The sequence below is a fragment of the Semicossyphus pulcher genome, unplaced genomic scaffold (genome assembly GCF_022749685.1).
Source record: "Semicossyphus pulcher isolate SPU_LCO1_2020_fin unplaced genomic scaffold, fSemPul1.0.p SCAF_11, whole genome shotgun sequence".
Lineage (NCBI taxonomy): Eukaryota > Metazoa > Chordata > Actinopteri > Labriformes > Labridae > Semicossyphus > Semicossyphus pulcher.
The window spans coordinates 16120968-16143113 of record NW_027211615.1 but is presented as its reverse complement, the minus strand read 5'-3'; the positions used below and the strand labels follow the sequence as shown (position 1 = coordinate 16143113).

Here is a 22146-nt window from a genome sequence, read left to right as displayed (position 1 = left end):
TGATCATCAATAACTACCTGGTGTTCCCTGATTATGCATATTATACGGCAGCAACTGCCTTCGAAATCAAATTACAGGAAGATGAAGCTGTTGTTGTCGAGCGCACAGACAGAGCGGAGGTATCCAGGAAAAGCTGCGAGAGACAGACGCTGGATGGAATGGGTGGGTAAACATGGCCGACAGATAAGACACATTGGTATTCAGCTGCATCCCGCCCCGCTGGCCTCGAGGCCTGTCTGATAATACCCGCTCTCGGCTTCAGGGTCAGAGGTCCGAGGTTGATTGGCATCGGGCTGACACAGGGAAATAAAGTGTGCTGACTGGAGTCTAATGGGGTTGCAGACATATCAGCATGGCTGGCATGTTAGCAATGCCGCCGTCTCATTCTTACTCCGGCGTACCTGGATGCTTACAGGTTGTTTGCTAATCTATTAGTCCCTTGTCAGGCACCTCTGGGTGCTCCTACACTGCAGTACACAGGCCTTGTGTTTTCGCGTCTCTGTCATGCCGAATTGTTTTCCTTGCAACAGCGTTTGCTCTGCCTCATTTCCTTTCAGCGGTACCTCCCAGCTCTTCATGCCTCCTGGCCGCCGCTGTCTACCAGCGAAGCCTAAACGCACTCAACCAGAGAATCGCATATAAGTATGATCTCTCTTCTTCTCTCTGTGTCTCTTCCTAACACTCGCACTCTCTCCCAAACACTTCCACCCACTCGTACACATGTATATTTACTCACAGCCGCACACGCACAAAACACAAACGCCCACAAACAAATGTTGCACACGCATCAACACACAGAGCGGTGGTTATTTCTATGACATTCATCCTCACTGGTGAAGTGTCCTACATCACTCAGCTTGCACTAAAACGGCTTATTCACACTTACATCCCCATTAACCAAAAAAAGCCTGCCCTGCACCATCATGCAGCAGCAGCAACAAATTTGGAAGCATTACAACACCAAAAAGATTTTCAGAGCATCCCTTAGTAATGACACCAGAAGTAATCCGCTGTCAGCTTGTAGCATTCGTGCTGGGAAGCAGTGTTACAGTAGCAGGGAAATGCTTGGAATAATGCTTATTATTACAGCAATTATCCTTGTTTTGTCAAACGCGTTTGATACGGTCGACCGCACTTACATGGCAGATAAAGTCCAAAATATTGGTTTATATGAGCGTGCTGTCAGTTGGTTCACAAATTACCTGCCAGCTAGAACACAATGTGTCCCCTCTTTCTTCCTCCCTGTATCAAAAGGTGTGCCCCAGGGTTCCATACCAGGACCACTGCTCTTTACCATATATGTAACCTTACCTCTGTGATAGTTATAATCAAATGCTGCATTCTGTTTTTACACAGATGATAGTTATCTGTCAGTCTGCCTTTGATGTTGTTTAGTCACATTTAAATTTACTTTAACTGGTGTTGAAGGCGGACAAATCCAAATTCATGCTTTTTTTCAAACGGTGAGATGAAACAGCAAATCTTAACTGTTAAAGGGGACGAAGTTTAAATGGTCACATTGTACATGTAATACAACTTACGTTACTAGTTATATTCATGACTGTATAAAAAGATGGACAACATGACAGCTCCCTAAAAGTGAAGCCAAAACATTTCGAGCGCCCCCTGCTGACTGGCTGCAGAATGATTGACAGCTCTGCAGCCGATCTGTTCTTGATTAGCAGAGTAGAGAAGGAACGGCGAGAGGAGACGTAACTAAAACAATCACTACAATGATTGAAGTTTACATATCTGTGAACGTCTGCTTCAGACCGACACAAGCTGTTCTGCTGTTAAACACGCAGACGTGCAGGATCTTTGCCGGATTTTTGTGGTAAGATAAGTGTGTGTTTTGGTTAGCGGAAGTGGCTACGGCAACTCCACCCGCCGATCTCTTCTGCGCAGCTCTGGCTCCAAATGAAGTCACGATCGCAGGATGGCAGCGCTGTTGCGGGGGTATTTTGGCTACAATTTTGTACAATGAGAGCAGATGGAGACGCATCTTTCAAAAAATTAAATCCTGTTTTCCCCTCCAGGCTAGAAAACACTTCATATCAGGAGCTTGTGCCTTTATTGGGTTACAGCGACCTGCTCTTTATGAATGCACCTGACCAGTGCACAAAGAAGCTCGGTAATGTCGACCATTTCTACTTAGTTGTCATCTCTGTTTACCTGCAGCCTTTCACATTGACTGCCTCGTGTACATGAATCTGTCCTTGTGCTGGTTACTTTCTACCTGTGTTTATACATGTGTAAAAACCATCAGTGTGCCCTACACGGTACTTTCACACTGTTGAACAGATGATGGTCCCCAGAGTTAGAATAGAGCTTTTAAATACTCAGCCCTATCATCGTGGAGTAATTTAAAGAAGGACTAATACCTGTCAGAATTGATTACTACGGGGAAACAGGTCAATGTTAATGAATGGGAGAAAACAGTAGTCCTGGTTAATGCTTCTTGTTTTAATGAAATCTGTTTTGAAGAGCAACATGCTGCTTTTATGTTGAGGTAGTCCCTCTTTCAGCCCAATTTCTATACTGTGGCTTTAGAAGTAGCTTGTCCTCTGGCAAACTGTCTCATGTGATTATGCTAATCACATTGGCGCTTCAGTTTTAATGAAGTGGTGATTTATTGATGTTAAAATGCTATTTGTAGCCCATTTAACCAAAGTGGCTTTCCTTTGATTTGAAAAAAACGCTTTCTGACATTTCAGAAACTCTGGGAATCTGGGGGGAGTTATGTAAGAGCGTCTTTGCACCCAGTTGGAACCAATACATAGAAAGCAGTTCAAATGTATTAATAAAGCACATTCAGTTCATGTCCTTTAAATCAGTTTGGATTATTCATCAACGCCACGCAGGAGGTCACAGCTAATTTTCTGCAACAAATTACCACTTGCAGTTGGCAGGAGTGCAGTGTTTTAAGGACACTTAAAATACCTGCAAGGCAGATGCCAGAGGCCGTCCTTCCTAAGTGTGTGCAGCATCCTAAGTAGAGCGCAAACTCAGCACCTGCTCTTATTTAGTTTTTCATGAGAATTTGTGAGTACTCACAGTTTCAGTCAACCAACCCAAGAAGTGCACGAGTGTGCGTGCCCCCGGAGCTACATGTGGACCACAGGGCGCACGGGTGGTGGAACAAGAGCGTCAGCACATTCAGACGCAGGAGGTCCAACGGGGGGAGGAACCGTGAAAACTTTGTAGACTGTCCGGTGCCTGCTGCAGTCGAGGAAGCCCAGGAGCATAAGGGTCATATTTTATTCATGGGGCAGAAAATATGAAAAGTGTAGCAAATATGAAGCCTATGTTGGAGGGGGGGGTAAGACAAGTAGATATATAAGAGGAAAGATTGAAAGAAGCAAGTTATGATTAGAAAGTGATTGAGGATTAGGCGTTTCGTTGATGATCTCCTGAGCTTCTCGTGGAACGTCTTGGTTTCGTTCACTTAAAATGAATATATGACACATGATTTTGCAAAAATGTGAGATAAAAATGTTGGCTGGATCCGAGTCAGCAGACGTTATAGACAATGATGAGCTAAAGTATAAAGAACATACACGAAAAATCGAAGACAATCGTGTTTAAACATTATTATCCTGTGTACCAACAAGCTATTATCCATTTCATCTAACCTGCTATTGTATTATTATTTTGTATAATCTTGTTTCCTTCAACTGGAAATACAATCTCTTTAACTATTGGGCAGCAGTGCAGTAAGGGAGCCATGCTCGATTGGGGTCAGGACCCCGAGAAGTAATCTGCTTTTGGCATGTAATTTCTAAACACAGATTAATCAGACAAAGGTTAAGGGTGAGAACTGAGAAGCAAATAGCTTGGAGGAACAGTTGATGGTTTGGCTTTGATACTTAAATGTAAAGTAAGCTGATTTAGGCCCATGAATCAGGTTGTTCTGTGCAAGTCAGTAAGTGCCTACAAACAGCTTCATGTGTGACCGGATGCAGGTGCTGACAGGAAGTGCACAGAAGCAATATCAACAAAGTCAAAATCATCATCCTGAATATCATTATCATCAATAGCATCTGTATCATTAAGTGCAGAGGTGTTCATGAAAGAGCTGGGTCTTTAGCAGGTGATGGAGTTTGGTAGCTCATTTCACCACCGAGGGACTACTGAGGAGAAGAGTCTAGTTAGCGACTTAGGGTCCTGTTGTGATGGGAGCACCAGGCGCCTTTCATTGGCAGAGCGTAGTGGGCGGGACGGAGTGTCGACCTGGGTGAGGGCGTTCAGGTAGGCAGGAGCCAATTTGTTGCTGTTTTGTAAGCGAGCAGCAGAGCTTTGATGCAAGCGGCGACTGGGAGCCAGTGGAGGGATATGAGCAGTGGAGTGATGTGTGATGTTTTATGTTGATTGAAGAGCAGTGGTGCTGCTGCGTTCTGGATCATCTGCAGAGGTTTGAATGTGCACGCAGAGAGGCCTGCCAGTAGGGAGTTTGCATCAGTAGTATAGAGGTTTAACATTGTTTGCTTACTTATGCAAGTTCTAAAGGCTGTTACCATAAGGTTAGGGTTAGGGTTACCATATTTGCATGGTTGTGTTGTGTCTCTGGATTTCATTGAAGGCCCTATCCTCACGAGTTGTGTTGCAAATATCCCCAATTCATTTTTAATGTGTGGAAGACAATAATGGCTATAAAGATGTCGATTATTTAAGCAACTGAAGACCTAAACATGATTTATATCCGTCTAGGAATTCGTTTAACTCGACATCATTAAAACAATTTTAAGTTAGGAGAAAAGAATCTGCCTGCTGTTTTTGACTTCTTCAATCTATTTTTAACTTCACTCATTTCCTCTCACAATTTGCAGCCAATGTCAAACTAATGTCAGAATAAATGTCAGCCATATATTTCCAACGATATGACAGATTGAAATCCCCTGAGCTTTGTAGGTGTAGGACACCTCAACTGATCCATATCTGTTAGCAGGGCTAATGACACCCAATAAAACCCAAACAATGGAGCTTAGCAATCAAACTTCTTCTGAGTTGATGACAGCGCTTTGATGTATCGCTGTCACTGCTCCGGTGTGTGTGTGTGACTCTAGGTGTCTACAGTGAGGAGGTAAATTAAAATTAATTGAATCATCTGCAGGAGGCAGCTCCTGACAAGAGTGATGCTGTAAAAGTTGTAGCTGCCGAGGGAACGACAGCTAAACTTTGATCTTATGCGAGCATGTGTTGGGTAAAGTGTAGCCTGCTGGTAGACGTCAAATAACATATTTCCTCGAGTTCTTATATTGAATCTAACAACTCGCTCTTTTTCTGTTTCCTCTCTAGATCTCAGAGTGCCGACTGCTGAATGCCATTAAGACTTTTACTGACATCAACGCACGCTATTAAGGAGCACATCCCGTCGTGGTCCGCCTGTCCCATTTGCAGTGAGAAGCTCCACCCGCTCACCTTTTGACCCCTGCTGCTATGGAGAATCTCAGTGAGCTCCAGAACCCGTTGTTGGACAAAAACAGTAAGCACATGGTCAACGGTTATGGGGGCGACTTCCCAAATAACCAGTACCAGGAAAATATTATCAATTACTTTGCTGGAAGTGGAGGTGAAGGTGGAGGAAAGGTGAGTAACGGCAACGTAGTGAGCGCAGGAAGTTGTAACACCAACGGGAAGGTGAAATCTCAGCAGCTTTTGGACGCCACCTCGCTGCACCTGGCGGTCGAGGCCTTCTACAGGCCAAACTTCATCCTGTACAAGGAGGACAGCGGCAGCATCAAGGCTAAGGAATACAAAAGCGAGTGCTGCGAGACCACCTTCACGGAGAAGAAGGCGAAGGAGGCGTCCAACACGACGGGGGCGGAGACGCCCGGCACGGAGGATCCTCAGGCGAAGCTGCTGGAAGACGGCGAGCACGTCAAGATCCAAACCGTTTCCTACGAGGTGGAGGAGGAGGAGTACGTGGAGTATGAGGTAAGAGAGGAAACGCATGAGTAGATCAAAGGAAAGTTTGAACAGTTTTTCAGCTGATTTTATGCTTGCACCATCATCCAAAACAGTCTCTTAAGTGTCCTTGATAGTCTACGCACTAAAACAGATGAATTCATTTGAGTTTTAAAAGGAATTTGAAGGCAGGTTATGCTCATTTCTTTGGGGGTCAGGCAGAAGCTCGTGTGATCGTAGTGTGTCATTGAAAGGCGGATGCATTCCTCTGCTTTGTAACCTGTTGTGCATTTATGTTCAAAGAGAGACAGAGCGAGCTTGCCTGTATCCTCACGGTGTGTGTTTGTACACATGTATCGTCACATGTTTGGGCTCCATGCCCGGATCAGACTGACATTTTACTGACCACAAATCCCATTCAATCCACCGACCTTGGCCTCAATTCCCAACTCTAAAATTCATCGTTAGATAATAACAACCCACCCATGCCTGCCTCAGCCGGGGATATTAGGTGCTATGGCGCTACGGCATTAGCCACAGTATTTTCACTCTCCACTGGCACAGCCAATAGCACAAAGCACTCCAGAGGATTTAGGGGATTGGACAGGCGGAATAGGGTGTTGCGTTCGACCAGTGTCCTGCAAGACCTAATGGACTGACTGCCACACAGCCGCGAGTCCGCTGGAATTAACCTGGATTGCTGTGATAAACATGTAGCTGCTGAAATGCAACGTGACATGGGTGCATATAGCAGAGAGACGGTGCATTTCAAATGATGTATGAAGGAGCAGCTTAAAGAGAAAGAGATGAGAAGAAGACCAAACGACCAGCACATGTACTGATGTGCTTGTTGCACCATTCTCTGATGGGATGCACATAAAATAAAAACACATGATTTAGAAACAATGTAATGCACCGTCTCGATTCTACTGCTGTTCAAAGGTTAAGTGTACACATTACCATGGTGTTCATATTGTTTCATGCGCTTCCTGTTCACAAATGAACAAGCACATCATCAGGCCTCACAGCCGGGTTTGAGATGTAAAGAGGAAAATACACAGTGGGACTCATTATGGAGCCTCGCAGCAGCAGACCATTGACACCACAAAGTGCAGCGTGTCTCCACCACCCTGCCCGCAGTCTGACACAATGTAAAGACCTCGGACATGAAGCTCTTCCGCTTCAGACTGCCCAGCACTTCAAAGGACGCCACTTCACAAACTGTATTTATTATGTAACATGAGTCTGAATTGTCAGCAGACATGTAACGATGAATCTTTTCATTATTTATTCTGTGTTGGAAAATTCTTCCCTAAGGGGTTACACAGAATCAGTCAGGGCAAAATGTAGTTCTGTTTGTTTCTTTGGTTTTACCTTTAAATGGCTTAAAGCTACCCCAGTGGAGGTTTCTTGTAAACAAACAAAAGTCATCTTATCAAATCTAATGTGGGTATCCTTGAGCTCTTACAAATGTGTTTCCTACCTCATTAAAAATGAAGAAGCCTGCTTTTCATGATCATTTTATCAATTTGTGCACGATTTACATAAATGTTTGCCAGCTTGCAGTTTTTCTGTTCGCTGCTTACGCTGCCTCGCTTCTTTGCACATTACTGCTACAACGGCTGATCAGCTGATTAGCATAAAACTTGGAAGCATGGGGGACAAAATAAAAAGCTTTCCAGCTGCAAGTGCATGATAGAAAATAACCCACTGGTCCCACTTGTAGAAACATTGCATCATGGCGCTTCTAGTTTTCAAAAGTTCCACAGGGTACGTTCAGAGGCCCACTCTGAAATTATAGTTCAATGGTATAACAGCAGTCCCCGTGTGCTGAATTACTTCTGTTTGCTTTTATATGAATTTTTTTCATATAAAGCTATATGATGGCAGCGTAATATGATAGTTACATTCATTTTTCAGGTTTATTACTTTAATCACGTTCTTTATTTAAACAGGACTGTAACTTAAGTCATAATGGACTTGCAAAGTAAGAGGGGCTATTTTGGTTGCCCCTGGTGCTAAAAAGGAACGTCCCATTCAAAGCTCGAACATTTAAAAGCTATGCTCATAGCATAAACCAACTAATTAGACCACTATCAGCAGTAAGAGTCTCTTGTTTCTATGTTGATTAAGAAACAACGCTGTACACAAGCTGTAACTGTATTGGGTACTAAGAAGACATGGATGGATGTTTACTCAGATTTTCTCCAATTTAATAGAATTCATCTTTGTTGGTTAGGGTTGAAATTAAGCTTGTGTTTTACAAATGTAAACACATATTGCACATTCACCCCATTAGGGCTGGTGCAGGGCTATACATGTTTGAATGCAGTACAACAATACTGCACTCAGCTGTTCCTCAATCTCTGTTTCTCTTTATTGCTGAGGTACAAAGAAAGAATGAAACGTGTAGGTAGTGGAGGCTTCCTCTAAGGCGGCTGGGATTTGGTATTTGATACTCTATTTTCAGGTATAATCTAAACTGTGCAGTTCTTCGTAGTTAAACAGCAGTTCTGTGTGAGACTGTCTTGTTTGTGGGAGACATTTCAGGAAACTCTCTCCTCCAGGAAAAGTGAGTTTCTCTTTTCCCAGAACAAAGAGGAGAGAATCCGTCTTTAGCGCAGCTTGAAGCCTCATGGAGAAAATGGAGGATGCTAGCACCGCTTATTATCTGTTACTCCTCATAAGTACAGCTTGGCGATATAACATGGCTGAGTTATGAGGTTGAAAGAAACATGCAGCACCTTTTGAATAACTGCATTTTACTCATGCTTCTATTCTCAGTTATGTCGCTTTTAGGTGACCGATGTTTATATTTGGTTTGTCTAAAGCACACTGAGTTTAATTGTAATGAAATAAAGAATGAAATTGGCTTTCTAACTGAGACGAAGCGGCACTACTTTCTGTTGTGCGCAGGCCTTCGGGGACATCTCCCAGTGATTGAGCTGCTGCTCCTTTTTCACACTCCACATCTCGACTGTATTTTTAAATCCCAATCCATCCTCTCCGTTTCTCTTTACATGCCGCCTCTCCTTAATGACTTGTATTGATTTAATAAAGGAATCCGTAAGCTGTAATGGCTTTTGCCTGATTCAGCACAAAAGTCTTCAGCAAGACAAGAGTTTGTGTCACTACAAATTAGGTTTTTCTCTGATCCAGTTGCTTAACTGAAACTTGTACGACGTCTAATCTATAATCATCAAAAACCTGCGATGTGGAATTACAGCCATTACAAATGCATTGTACACAGCTCGTCTTTCATCAGTGCTTTTTAACTAGATCAGACAGAAATAGTGACAGAGGAAGAAAGCTGATTACAAACAGAGCTTTCTCTTTCACTACTGTAAACTAAAACAAGTCTAATCTGCTCCTGAGTGAACACAGTGATCAGAGTTACTCTTGTCAGGCGTGAGAAAGTGACACAAGGATTTGTAGAGCTACAGCCTGTTATGGAAGAATGCCACCGCTTGCAGGTGTTGCTTACAACAGTGGAAATGCCATTTTCTCGCTTTCCAAGACTAATCTACAGAAAAAGTCCGTCTGATGTCACATTAGTGCAGCTCTTCATGAGAGCACAGAGAGAACTGACCGCTGAGCTGCAGAGTGTGTGTGTGTGTGTCACCTGCCTGTAGACTGTAAACAAGGCACGCTATGATGCTGCCGTCACAGATCATGTTAGCGGGATGATCGAGGCAGGTTTGTGTGTGTTTTGCCATCATCTGTGGCTCCTTGTCCCGGTGCTCATTAACGCTGTGGTTACACATACGGGCTGGTAATGGAGCGGGCGAGCTGCGGACTGTTAGACCTGCAGCGCAAACACGGTGTGACAGGAAGTAGGATACGGTGAGGTTTCATTCCCAACAGTTAGGGGTGGGACAAAATATCGTTACAGCAATGTATCGTCGTCCTGACTGTGGCGCTAAATATCGGTATTGTAATTTTCCCTGCGATTTTAACTCATCACGTCACTACTTCATGACTCCTCACGGTGGCGCTTGTGACATGACTGAGGGTGACATGAACGGAAATAACAGGCCGAAGAAGAAGTCGTTATATGATTGTCGTGCAATATATCAGTTACTGCAGAATCTATCGTTACCGCGGGCCACGTATCGCATCGTGTCATGAGTTACCCTGCGATTCCCACCACTAGTCACCGGGCCGGTCACGCCGATTAAACATACATATGAACCTCGTTAGAAATAGTAGATGACATTCAGTATAAGCAACGCAACTGCAGCCCATACGTCTGTTTGTATGTATTTATAAAGAAACGCGTCGCTTCACCTGAGCTCTAGTAGTTCAGGTGGAGGGTTTGTTTTGTTAGAGGAAAAAAAATCCCAAATACTAAAAAGTATGATCGTTAATTGCCTATATCAAAACACACCGTTTTTTAATATCGCAGTAAATATCGCAGAACAAAAAGTTATTGCAATGTCAAAGGTCAAAAGGTCATTAACTCCAGGTGGTACAGGATGTGCATGTTTTGCTTTCTCTTCAACCTAACGCTAATAAAGTCCATCTCTAAAAACTTCAGTTACAGAATAAAGACTTTTATTTTGAAGGGGATTTGTTAACACGCTCCCATTATCAAAGTGCAGGAGTCAATTAATGAAAGCCTTTGAGGAGGATCAGTACAGTGGAAGAGGCGTTTCACAGAATTTATGATGTTCTTACTTTAGAGTTCAGTCAGAGCTGCAGAGGAAGAATCATATTTTATTCTAACATTAAAAAACATCAGATTATTTAATGTTGTGGAAGCGTTTCTGCTAAGTGTATTCTCTTTGTTATCTTTCCTTATCTCTACACATAACTATCGTCTTTGTTAGGATGTACAAACGTATCATTTAAAAGTATAAAACAAGTGACTAACAAGTCTCACTGCTTGTTTTCATCTTCTTCCTTTTAATGAAAGTTTTTGAGCTATTAGAGAAAGAAGACAAGCCGTGCTGTAAACATCCCTCTCCGCTTTAAGGTCACATCTGCCCTGATGAAGATTAAAGCAAAAGACCGTTTTGCCTTCAGACGCCGACGAGCCGAACACAGAGCTTATCACTTGCAATGTTACAGACTTCTGTGCTGGACAACCTCGAAAATCTGCTCTCTTCTTATCAGCCTGAGCTTTAACAAGTGTACAGTTTGCACTGGAGCTCTGCCAAGTGGACCCCCCTCCATCTCTGCCCCCCCTCCGAGTCTCAAAGCTCAGTAGCAGGTTGGATCATGCTCACGCTCAGGTACATCTGAGGAAGGCTTCTTTTTGCTTTCCATCCACACACCGTAAACCGCTGGGTGTGGATAACATACTCTACGCCTGCTGTAGTCGCTCATTTATAAAGGTAGATCACTGAAGAGAAGCAGAGCTGCATTTGTGTTGATGTTTTCTGATGATTTCTCAAACAGTGTTTTAATTGGTGCTATCAGTGTCTTAGAGGCTGAATTACTCATTGTTAACAGGTCGTAAAAATGAGCCTCAGACAAGTGACTGTTTTACTTTGTATTCATCTGATTGTCTGACACATGAATCAGAAAAAAAGTCATTTCCGACAGAGAAATTGCTCCACAATGACAGGGATCTTGGAGAATTTGAAGTGACAATACTGAGGTTTGATGGTTCCACTGAAAAGAAGGAGAAAGAAGAATGAATGTGGCCAATTTTTGTGCGTCAGTGTTGGGCAATGACTGTATTGAAGCCAAAACACCCCACGAGGCAGGTGCTGCCATCTTGCGCTGGTGACGTCTTTTGTTAGCCTGAGACTGCGCAGTAGAGACCGGCGGGTGGTCAACAGAGCTGTCAATCATCCTTTTTACAGCATCAAATAACTAATTAAAACTAAACTTGTCAGAAAAATGAACACTTGGACGTAAATCAGCATGATAAGAACTAACTATAATGACAGAAACCATGTTTGAGGAACATTTATTTGGCGTGTATTTTGATTTTATAGTTTGACTCATGTCCCATCTGTTAACATGGAGGAGGCGGGCTTTATGACCTATTCTGCAGCCAGTCAGCAGGGGGCGATAGAGAGGTTTTGGCTTCACTGTTAACGAGCTGTCATGTCGTCCATCTTTTTATACAGTCTGTGGTGTTGAGAGACTTTTTGCAAATGATGAGGAGTATGATTTCGTAGCAGCAAAATTAATTCCGATTTATAAAACCGTGTGCATGCACACCTGCATGCAATGTACCCTTAATAAAGCACAATCCACCTGCACACACGGGTCTGAAACTGCCCTCTACCCGCCCACATTACTCCAATGCAAAGCACCTCATAAATATAAATTGCATACATGTGTGCCAGCTGATCAAAGGCTCTTTACTGTGGATCACGACAACAACAAAGGAAGACAAAGAAATTAACTTCCTGACGCAGAAATCAAAGTGCTTGTGATTGAGGTCGGGGTTAGGAGGTCACAAACACATGTTGCTGCTGCGTTCAGTCGTCCAGCAGTGCCAATGCAACCATCAGCAGAGTTTACTCACCTGTTCGCACGTTTTCCTGTCAATTTGTTTTTAAAGATCACAACTTTCAGGCCCTGTTTTGTGCGTATGCAGCAGTTATAAATGAGACTCCTGGAAATGCTGGTGTTGCAGTCTGTTTTAGATGTATCTGCTGCTGATGCACATGGGTAGATGCAGTGACACAGTCCTGGCTAAGGGAAGAAAGCATGTTGTTTATCACTGTGAACCTGTTCTGTGATTGACAGGAGTTGTGTCAGGTTCCTCTCCTTGTGTGGACACACCTGACACAGTTAGTGCATCTTTCAAAGGAGTGTAGTGGAAGGATAAGGTGGATGAAGAAAGGGCGAAGGTCAAGGCATCAGTTAAAACGACTCGTCCATGTGAAAGGTGGTGGAAGCTAGATGTAGGAGCTCAGTGAGGTTAATGAACCAGCAGGAATGGATTAACCTTGATTTTATTCAGGTCCCATTGCTCCACTCCTCCTCTGGAGTTTGACTTTTCTTTCATTATAACGAAGACATTTTTGTTCGTTACGCTCCCTGAAGTTGTAAGCCTGAAGAATTCACTTCTGGTTGATTTGGCAACACCAGGAGTTCCTTGTAGTCATGTTGAGAAAGTGACTTTTATTGATCACTTTGGGGAAGGAAAAAGCTTTGAGCAGCTCCTCTTGTCAGAAACACAACTAATGAAGACAAGCAACTCATGCAATTTGTTTAATATTGAACTGTGAATCACTGAAGCTTTACTTGTATAAACCTGAATATTGGAACCTGACCGATATATTGGTTGGGGGATATTATCAAGCCGATATTGGCCTGTAACCAATATATCTTGTGCAACTTTTCTGTTGTTGTTCGCTGATGATTGTCATTATTTTTATTTTTTTTTAAGAACATAAAATACAGAAAACAAGACTAGGTCAAAACCTAGTATGTGGCTGACCTCATCAGGTCAATGTGCACTTTTGTGGGCACTGTGTTACAAGGACTGTCCTTATGAGGCCAGTGACAACGTGTTTGAAAGCAGGTGTGTGCTGCGGACGTAGGTGAGGACAGCGGATGAGCAGCCCCGCCTACTCCCCAAACAAGACTCACTCACTCTCACATACAGACCCGTGTGTAGGGCTGACCCCGGCGGCTTGGGGTATCATGACATGGTTTGAACAGCAGACCGTACTCAAACGATGTAGTTTTCAATACTCGAAGCACCGTCTGCAGCACATGTAGCACATCCAACACACTGGAATGGTTTTAATAATGTTTAATCATAAATTTTAATAATATTATAATTTGTATAAAAGGTTTTTTCTTTCTTTTAAAACGTACCCTCTATTATCAGTATCGGTCTAAAATCGGTCATATTAGGGGTGCAGGTTTAGCTCAGCAGTTAAAGCGCTTTCCCCATGTACAGAAGCAAAGCCCTTGACACAGTGGTGTGGGTTTCACTCCGACCCTCGGCCCTTAGCTGCATGTCATCCCCACTCTCTCTTCCCTCATTTCCAACTCTGTGAAAGGCCAAAACAAATTATCTTACTATCTTGAAAAAAACAATATTGTTTGGTCTATTAAATATACTTCCAACTTAAAATGACCACGTTCTACTTCTCTGGATTACTGGAATGATGGACTCTGCCATTGAGACAAATACAAACTACTATACACAGAGGTGAATGATGAGTTGTAAAACAAAGGTAGAATATACTAACCATACTGTGAAAGTCGGTGTGTAAGACGCGCTTTTAATACTTTTTTTTTCATCTAAAAAGTGGACTGTGTCCAATAAATAGGTGCGACCAGTATAACAGTATAAAATGCAGAGAGAGGTATGTTATTGTGTTACAGTATTTTACGAGACGATGGTGCTATAATGTAGCTAAAGCTTCGTCATGAAATGCGCCGTCGTGATCGTGAACAATCAACTACCGCACAGGTAGCTAGCAGCATTGCAAACTTGACATGGCAAAAACAGACAGTAGGCTCTAATATGTGTGCTTTGAATGTGCTTCAAATGAAAATAAATTGTTAGTGTTTCAATAACTTGTGTACACATATTTGTTAATAAATAGCTGCAGAAAACATTGCCCTCTAGGTAACCCCTCAAAACAGACTGCAACTTATATTCTGGATTTTACGGTAAACGGTATCAAACTTCAGCTGTGATGTAGGGTTGTATACCTTTAAGGACAACGCTCCCCGGCTGATGTGACCCTGGATATCTGTGATCCCTCGGTCACACCTTCAGTCCCTTAAAAGTTTCACCTGCACAGAAAACGGCACTTGAGCCAGGAATATAAAACCCGCCATTTTCTATTTGTCTGCCATCTGTTCGACATCTCCAGAGCAGGAAATTAGCATTTATCAGAGTATTTCATATTCACAGAATAATGTGAACATGTGGCAGTCCTTCCCCCTGTGCAGCGCTTCAATAAAAGCGGCCTCTTCATAGCTTTTCTAATTGAAACCTTTCATTACGGGCTTTGGAGTGTTTAAATCATAGCTGTGTGTATGAAATCAATATCAGTTTTAAAATAAGTATATTAATAACTGCCCTCTGCCTCACCTCTGCCGCGGATCAGAGCAGCTGTGAATGGAGGGGTTACCCGTTCTCACTCACTCTGAGGGGACGTGAGCGCTCATGTCTTCATTAGATGTAAAATGTAGTCATGCTGCAGCTCACTGCACACAGATCGTTCCCTTCCTGACGGGCCCAGCACCCACTCAGAGCCGGTGTCATATATCCGGTAGAATCTTCCAGAAGGATCCCATTTCTCATTAAGCAGTAAATGACAAGCCGGTCTCTTGGATCATCAGCAGGAAGCAGATCTGTCCACTGGATTTAAAGCCGGCTCTTCCCCCCGCTAAGTGAGGATATTTTTCCGATGGTGTGGTCTGTGTGAGTTATGGAAATCATAAGCTGCACTCATTGGATAGTGACACGACTAAGGATGTAACCATAAGTTGTTGAATAAATTCAGTGGGCTTTCAGAGGAGGAATAAGTGTCTTACCCTCACCAGAGCTCATAAAACACAGATTGTAATTGGTCGATTTAAAGAAACACAAACAAGACGCACCCTTTGATAAAGAAATCATTGTCAGAGGAATCCCATAAATTTAGTTTATTTGTTGGTGTTTTGTTGCCAAATCCATCAGCTGAAAAACTAAACATCTAGTCTGCCCTCTCAAGTGGTATTTTCATTTGTTTTAGTCAAATCTGTTCTGAGCCTTTAATTACTTTTGTACTGTTCAGTATAACTGAGGACAGTCCAGGACAGAACCGGCCCTCCTGACCAGTCTGTTCAGTCTCTTCCCGTCCCTCTCTGTGCTCCCTCCTCCCCAGCAGACCACTGCGTAGGAGACTGCAGACGCCACCACAGCGTTGTAAAATGTCCGTAACAGAGTCCCGCACACCCCAAAGGACCTCAGTCTCCTCAGCAGGCGCAGACGACTTTGACCCTTCTTGTACAAGGCGTCTGTGTTGTGTGACCAGTCCAGTTTGTTATTGAGGTGAACACCCAGGTACTTGTAGGTCACCACCCTCTCGATATCCAATCCCTGGATGCTCACCGTTGCAGTCTGGGGTGCCTTCTGCTGAAGTCGATCACCACGTCCTTCGACCTGCTGGCGTTGAGCTGATGATTAAGCTCACACCAGTCGACATAGTCCGTGATGACCTCCCCGTACTCCTGTTCATTCCCCTCAGATACACACACCCGACGATGGCTGTATCGTCGGAGAACTTAAATGGCAATATACACTCGCAACAGTATAGACGGCGCCACGTAGCTGTAAAGCGAGTGCACAGCCGTCATTCTCAGCTACAGTGCGAAGGGGATGAAAGATGGAGAGACACAGTGATCGTCTGGAACAAATGGCTTAAAAGTTGGCCAAGTTTACCAACAACTGAGGCGCAGTAATGATGCCAATTTTAAGATAATTGTTGTCACAGAGTGAAATGTCTGAAAATGGTGAGTCCAAAAAGATCACGGGCCATTGTAGCGCTGTGCCCAGTCTTCACCCGTTCTCAGCGAGTTTAGCCCGGCCCTCCGCACCTTGGTTTAGCTCCTGTGAGTCCCCCACTGCAACAGGTGGTTGTACCGCCGCGTCTTAACAAATGCTAACAGTCTTACATAACAGATGCTAACAGAGAAAATCATACCGGGGTCCTCAAAGCGCCCACTTCCAAGAGAGTGTGTGAGTGTGATGCTAGAGCTGTCATCCAGAGGTTTCAGGACTGCTCTATAAATAGACCTCACTTTAATGCTTTATGATTTATTGAAATTTTGAGGCATTTTAATTAATGTAAATGTGGCAATTGAATCTAAAAGGTATAGAAAACATGATTTAATTTAAAAGTCACTATGCATTATATGCCAGTGAATAACCATCGTTCATACCTGTCTCGCTCGCCCCATTAGCCTGAAAACTTCACAAGCTTACAAAGGTTTGAATCATCAAGACCTGATCCTTAATAAGGTGCAAGAGAGTGTCTGTAAATCTAGAATTAAACAGGTTTGGACCTTGAACTGTCAGCCATCACACTCAGACGCTTTATCTCACTGTGTTCTGTGAAAATGCATCAGAATAGTGTCGGTAAAAAGCATCCGCCCACCACTGCAGAGACCTTTGTGTGAACACCAGCAGCAGCTCTGTAGCCGTGCACATTAGTTGGCAATGTTCCCAGCTACAGTTGAGGGATTTCTGTCACAATTACAGTGATTGGTACAGGGTTGATTGGTTGTCTACACTCTTCTTCTGTCTACCCAGCGTGAGTGGGAGGGAGCTCACATGAAGCTGTGGCAGGTTTTTGGGTATTCACTAATCCAGTGTTTATAACACATTGCTTGAAAAGGAGGTTTGGATCTGAATTGCTTTTATATTTCTATTCTGGAAAAAATCAGTTGTTCACATGAATAGTGACAGTAATAGTTGTGTTGAGAGGCTGCTTTTACACCTGGCAGAGCTGGCCAATCAGAACGTGAAGTGGGTGTGAATGTTGGATTGCCAGTTTTGGAAGATTACAGAATTTTTTGGACACGGCCTCTCCTGATATGATATCGGGAAGGTGTGGGCGGGCCGGCTACGTAGGCAGAGGAATCATTATTATTTACATGAGTCGCTGAGGGTTAAAAATCTACACACAAGGTCAAATTAATAAAGTCATTGCTATTATCAAAATGACCTACTTCATCTCCCTTCCACAAGGAAGACGTGGTTGTGGTGCTGCCTTCACTGGCACGAGCTACCTCCTTGTCAGTCCTGTTAGCTGCAATGTAGTGTTAAGCATTTTCATCTAAAGACTAAATCTAAAATAGCTGAACAGTTTTAGTCATATTTAAATCTATTTTACCCTTTATAGTTTTAGTCTAGCTTTAGTCAACTCAAACCTATAAGTTTTCTCTGTTTAAACTTATTAAATTAGCCTCAAACAGGTTTCAGAAATTGGTATTAAGGTGACATGTTGTATGAAGTGTATTAACATGTTTACTTGTGTAACATACAGATCCACACATCCTTACCTGATACAACAGTGCAATGCGTTAAATAAAGTGTATCTGTTGTATTCTTTCGTGTCCGACAGCCCACCACTAACATTTAAGTCTCGTCTCGTCTCGTTCACGAAAACAAAATACGCGTGTTGTCAAAGTTTTTATTGTCATAGGTCTATTTTTAGCTCATAAACATCTCGCCCTCGTCATGGAAAAATGGTTGTTGACGAACATTTTTCATCATAATTTATGTTAAAGCTCCTGTGAGGAACTTTTGGTTTATGTGGATTTTGGCGCCCCCTGTGGACAAAGCCGTACCTCTTCTCTCTTTGCCGATTTTTCGTCCCGTACGTTCTTAAGTGGTGTTTTTTAACTAAAAATCTCATCCTGCTTTCTTTAACAGTCATATGCATCACTCACTTTAAATGTTTGCCCTGGAAAATGTAAACAAGGGCAGTGTGCAGTTAATCACTTTGTCTGACACCTACCCCACCCACCAGTGGTTTAGGCATTTAAAATAACTAGAGATAATCAGTATTGTTGCTGATGGTCTGGTTTGCTTTTATCGGTCATATAGAGTGATCAGAATGTCTGTTTCATAACCAGTAAAAAACTCCTCACAGGAGCTTTAACAACATAAACACTGCTGCAGGTAACCTGGCTATAGTTTGTCTCTTAAGCCAAACTCAGAGCAGCTTTCTGAGCAGACAAAAAAAGTTGGTCTGTTCTGTTATGGCATCCCAACTTAAGCAACAATAATTAAATTACATTTTTGGTGTTTAATAAGAAATGTTTTAGTAAGTAAAACGAGTATTAACGCTCACTATTGATTGTTTATCAATGCTGATATTTTGGGATGAATAGGGTTCATGCTTGCTTCCTTTTGCTAAGACAGGTAGAAACAACAATAGTCTGTTGTTGCTAACCATATTACAAAATATATGTGCAAGACTCAGGTTTGATGTAAACTCTGTATTTTGAGACATGAATGAATGCTTAAATTATTAATAATAATTCATATAGCTATCTTTTATCATTACGTGAATGTAAGTTTTAATTTTGACATAAAATGCGAAATGCCAACATGGCTGAACTGAGTAACTGGTCAAACTGTTTTAGTAAAGGAAATTCTTGACATGTAGAAAGTAATAAATAATAGGAAATCCTCATTGTTGGTTTTGAATGAAGGGCCTAAAGGAGATATAAAGCACCACAGTGTTGTCTCCCTGCCAAACTTCCCTGGTGCCTCTTTAATCCTTGTCTGAATGGCAGCTCACTGTATTAGAAAGTGAATTATGAGAGAGATGCTTCTGTCGTGCATTGTGTTGTGAGAAGTATCAGCCCTTTGGGGATGATTACATGTTACAAATCTGAGCACTTTTCCTGGGCAGACGTGTGTGATTGTCCGGCGGTCTGTTGGATTAAGATGGATTTAGATTTCATATTCAGAAACAAACTGAAGGCAGATAAGACTCTTTTTGCTGTGTAATCATCGGGCAGTTAGAATACCTTGGGGCCTCTCAGCCTCGTATCCACTCTGTCGCTCCACATCTGGCAGGTCACCTCCTCATCGGGTGTGAATATGTAATGCAGACCTATAATACTCTGTATTAAATGGCCATACGCTCTGGCTAATCAAGGACCGGCTAAATTATAGATGCTAGCTGCCTGACGCTAATGCAGCATCTGTCTCAGTCAGTGGAAGTGTGCTGTAGCTGAAATCTTAGGAGTTTGTTTTTTTTGGATCAGGTTTCTAGTTGTGTTGAAGGATTATGGCATGAGAATAAGCTTTTGGAAAGCTTATTGAGACTATGATATCCTGTCCCATCTGCAGCCTTTGATTGAGTTGTTTAAACATTATTGCTAATAATTTACTTTGGCAAAATAAACTACACCCATAAAATGTGTGATAGAAAAACACTGATTGAAAGCATTTAGCTAGCTTTTAACATTGCACCCTTTGTTTGAAGCGCACTGTAGTTGTTTGCTAACATCACAACTTCTTCTAAGTTCTAAGGCTCGACCTAATATCCGGGTTGACATGGACTGTGTAAGTTCAAACTTTGGCTTATGGAAGGCATTTTTGTTAGATTGAGAGGGATTAACAAGATGTGATAGGTTGGATTGTGATAGGTTACTGGTTGGCTATATTGCGTATACACCAAGTCCCATGGGTGTCCAAACAATATTTAAAAAAATATATGAGTGATACATGTGTGTTTCTGGTACTTGCCAAACTCAGAAACCCTTCAGATACAGTCTAAAATGACAACAACTCCTGTTTAAGTGCTGAAAAGAGGTTGTGACGTTAGCAAACAACAACAGTGCGCTACTAGCAGAGACAGTAATGTTAGTGGAAGCTAGCTTAACGCCAGCAATCCGTGTTTTCCCATTACGCATTTTAGGAGTGTATTTTTTAAAACGGAGTAAAGTTGAGATCATTTAAAGAGGTAAAACCACAAAATAAAGCAGCTTCATCTTCAAAATCAGGGTTTCTCTGCCGTCAGGAGAGCCCACAATCTGAGCTTAGCTGACGTTAGCGTAGCCTACTACTAAGTGCTAGCTTGTTTGTAGGTTAGGATTCTGTTAGTTTAGCTAGTAGGACATACAACAATGACATTGATACAGTGTTTGTAGTATACAGCTGTTAAGATATCTGTTTATCTAATAAGTGTAGGTCTTGGAATTAAAAAATGGTGTCTGAACACTTCAGAATATATTGGAAGAAACCAGAAGTACTCTGGTTCTTTATGAGAAGGTTTTTCCTCTTGCATTTGACAGATTTCTTTGCCACACAACACATTTCTGCTCGTGCATTTCCACCTGTTTACAGAGCACAATGTGAATACTAAGCGAGATGTTTAGTGTTTCCTTGTTGTAGCCTCATTACACCATGCTAAATTACACACCTGTCAACAAGAGGCCACTGGAGCACGGGAGAGAGAGAGAAAAAAAAAAAACATAGCAAATATTATGTTCATTAATTCCCCGCAGGTACTACGCCCCCCTCCACTGCCTGCAATACATGTTTGAGAGGGCTGCTTCTTGACGAGACTCTTGTCATTGTGATCACACACTCTGTGTCTGAGGGTCCCTCGGAGGTGGGTGAGCGTGGCGGACCTCTGAGGGCTGCTAACCCAAGGCCCTTTGTAAATCACATGGTCTTATTAACCAGTCTTATTAAAAGCTTGTATTTCTGTCCACCTGCTGCCCCCTTAAGCTTTCCATTGTGCTGCCTGAAAAATTGCAAACTCTTACGACAACACTGAATCACATCTGGGGCTCCTATAACTGAACACGACCATCTGGAGCGCAGATACAGAGTGCATGTTCCACTAATGCAGCATTAGGATGCAGAGGGCACGACTTGAATATCGTCTTGGCTGGAAGTCTCTGGCGGCAGACAGGGAGGCCAGATGACCCGCGGATGACTCTTATGCAAAATAAACTCGCTCCGTCTTTTGTAGAAATCTAATTAAATGAGAGGGGGCTATTAAGAGGGCACACATCCTAATGACTTCTGCCTGCTCCCTTTCAATTTGCATGTTTCCTCGTGGACATGGGACACTGTTGCAGAAGCAATCATAACATCATATATGGTTTTTCCCATTACTCTGTATCTGGCAGGACCACGAATGTGCTGAAAATGTCTTTTTGTGCTGTGTTGCATCTTTAATGACATTTGCTTATTAACTTTGCTTATGCATTCAGCCAAGTAATTGAATTCCCTTTGGTTGTGAAGCTGTTTCTTTCTGCATCTAGACCTTTCTGTGCGTTTCACCTTTTTGTGTGGCTGCCATACAAAGCAATTAATTTATGTAATCACGACTGCCGGGTTTGGTTTGTGAAACAGTTGGAAAGACAATATTAATTTCTGTGGGGGTTTTTATTTGATTCAGAACGGTCGTGTTTAATTTGTGACGTGTTTGTGCTTTCTTATACGTTTCTATGGACGCGCTGCCTATGTTGGATAGCGTAGCATCGGGAAATGATGTACCAGTTTTCACTCCTTCACTTCTGTGGCATCTAAGCTCTTACAGAACATTCATAAGCAAATCAAAGAGACACATATAAAGAAACCTCTGACAGTCGGATTTTGATTTACCTCAAGGACGATGAGCTTCAAACACGTTTTTCTATTCTTGTTTTGTTTAAAGGGATTAAAAAACAACTGAATGACAGAACTTGGAAGAGCTCTTTCACTAAAATAGTAAAAAAAAAAGCAGTTCAGATAAAACAAATGTACTTCAAACGAGCTATTAGAATGATAAAGTTAGCGTTTTGGCAGCCACA

General features: G+C 42.5%; 1 protein-coding gene across 1 annotated transcript in view; it reads left to right on the top strand.

The window, feature by feature from the left end:
• Positions 1 to 22146, top strand: part of syndig1l (synapse differentiation inducing 1-like) — a 40707-nt gene that overhangs the window by 1837 nt on the left and 16724 nt on the right. Inside the window, exon 2 of the mRNA XM_069656109.1 lies at positions 5296 to 5934. Coding sequence (XP_069512210.1) covers positions 5437 to 5934 — 498 coding nt within the window. The 5' untranslated portion in view covers positions 5296 to 5436. The remainder of the gene's footprint in view (positions 1 to 5295; positions 5935 to 22146) is intronic.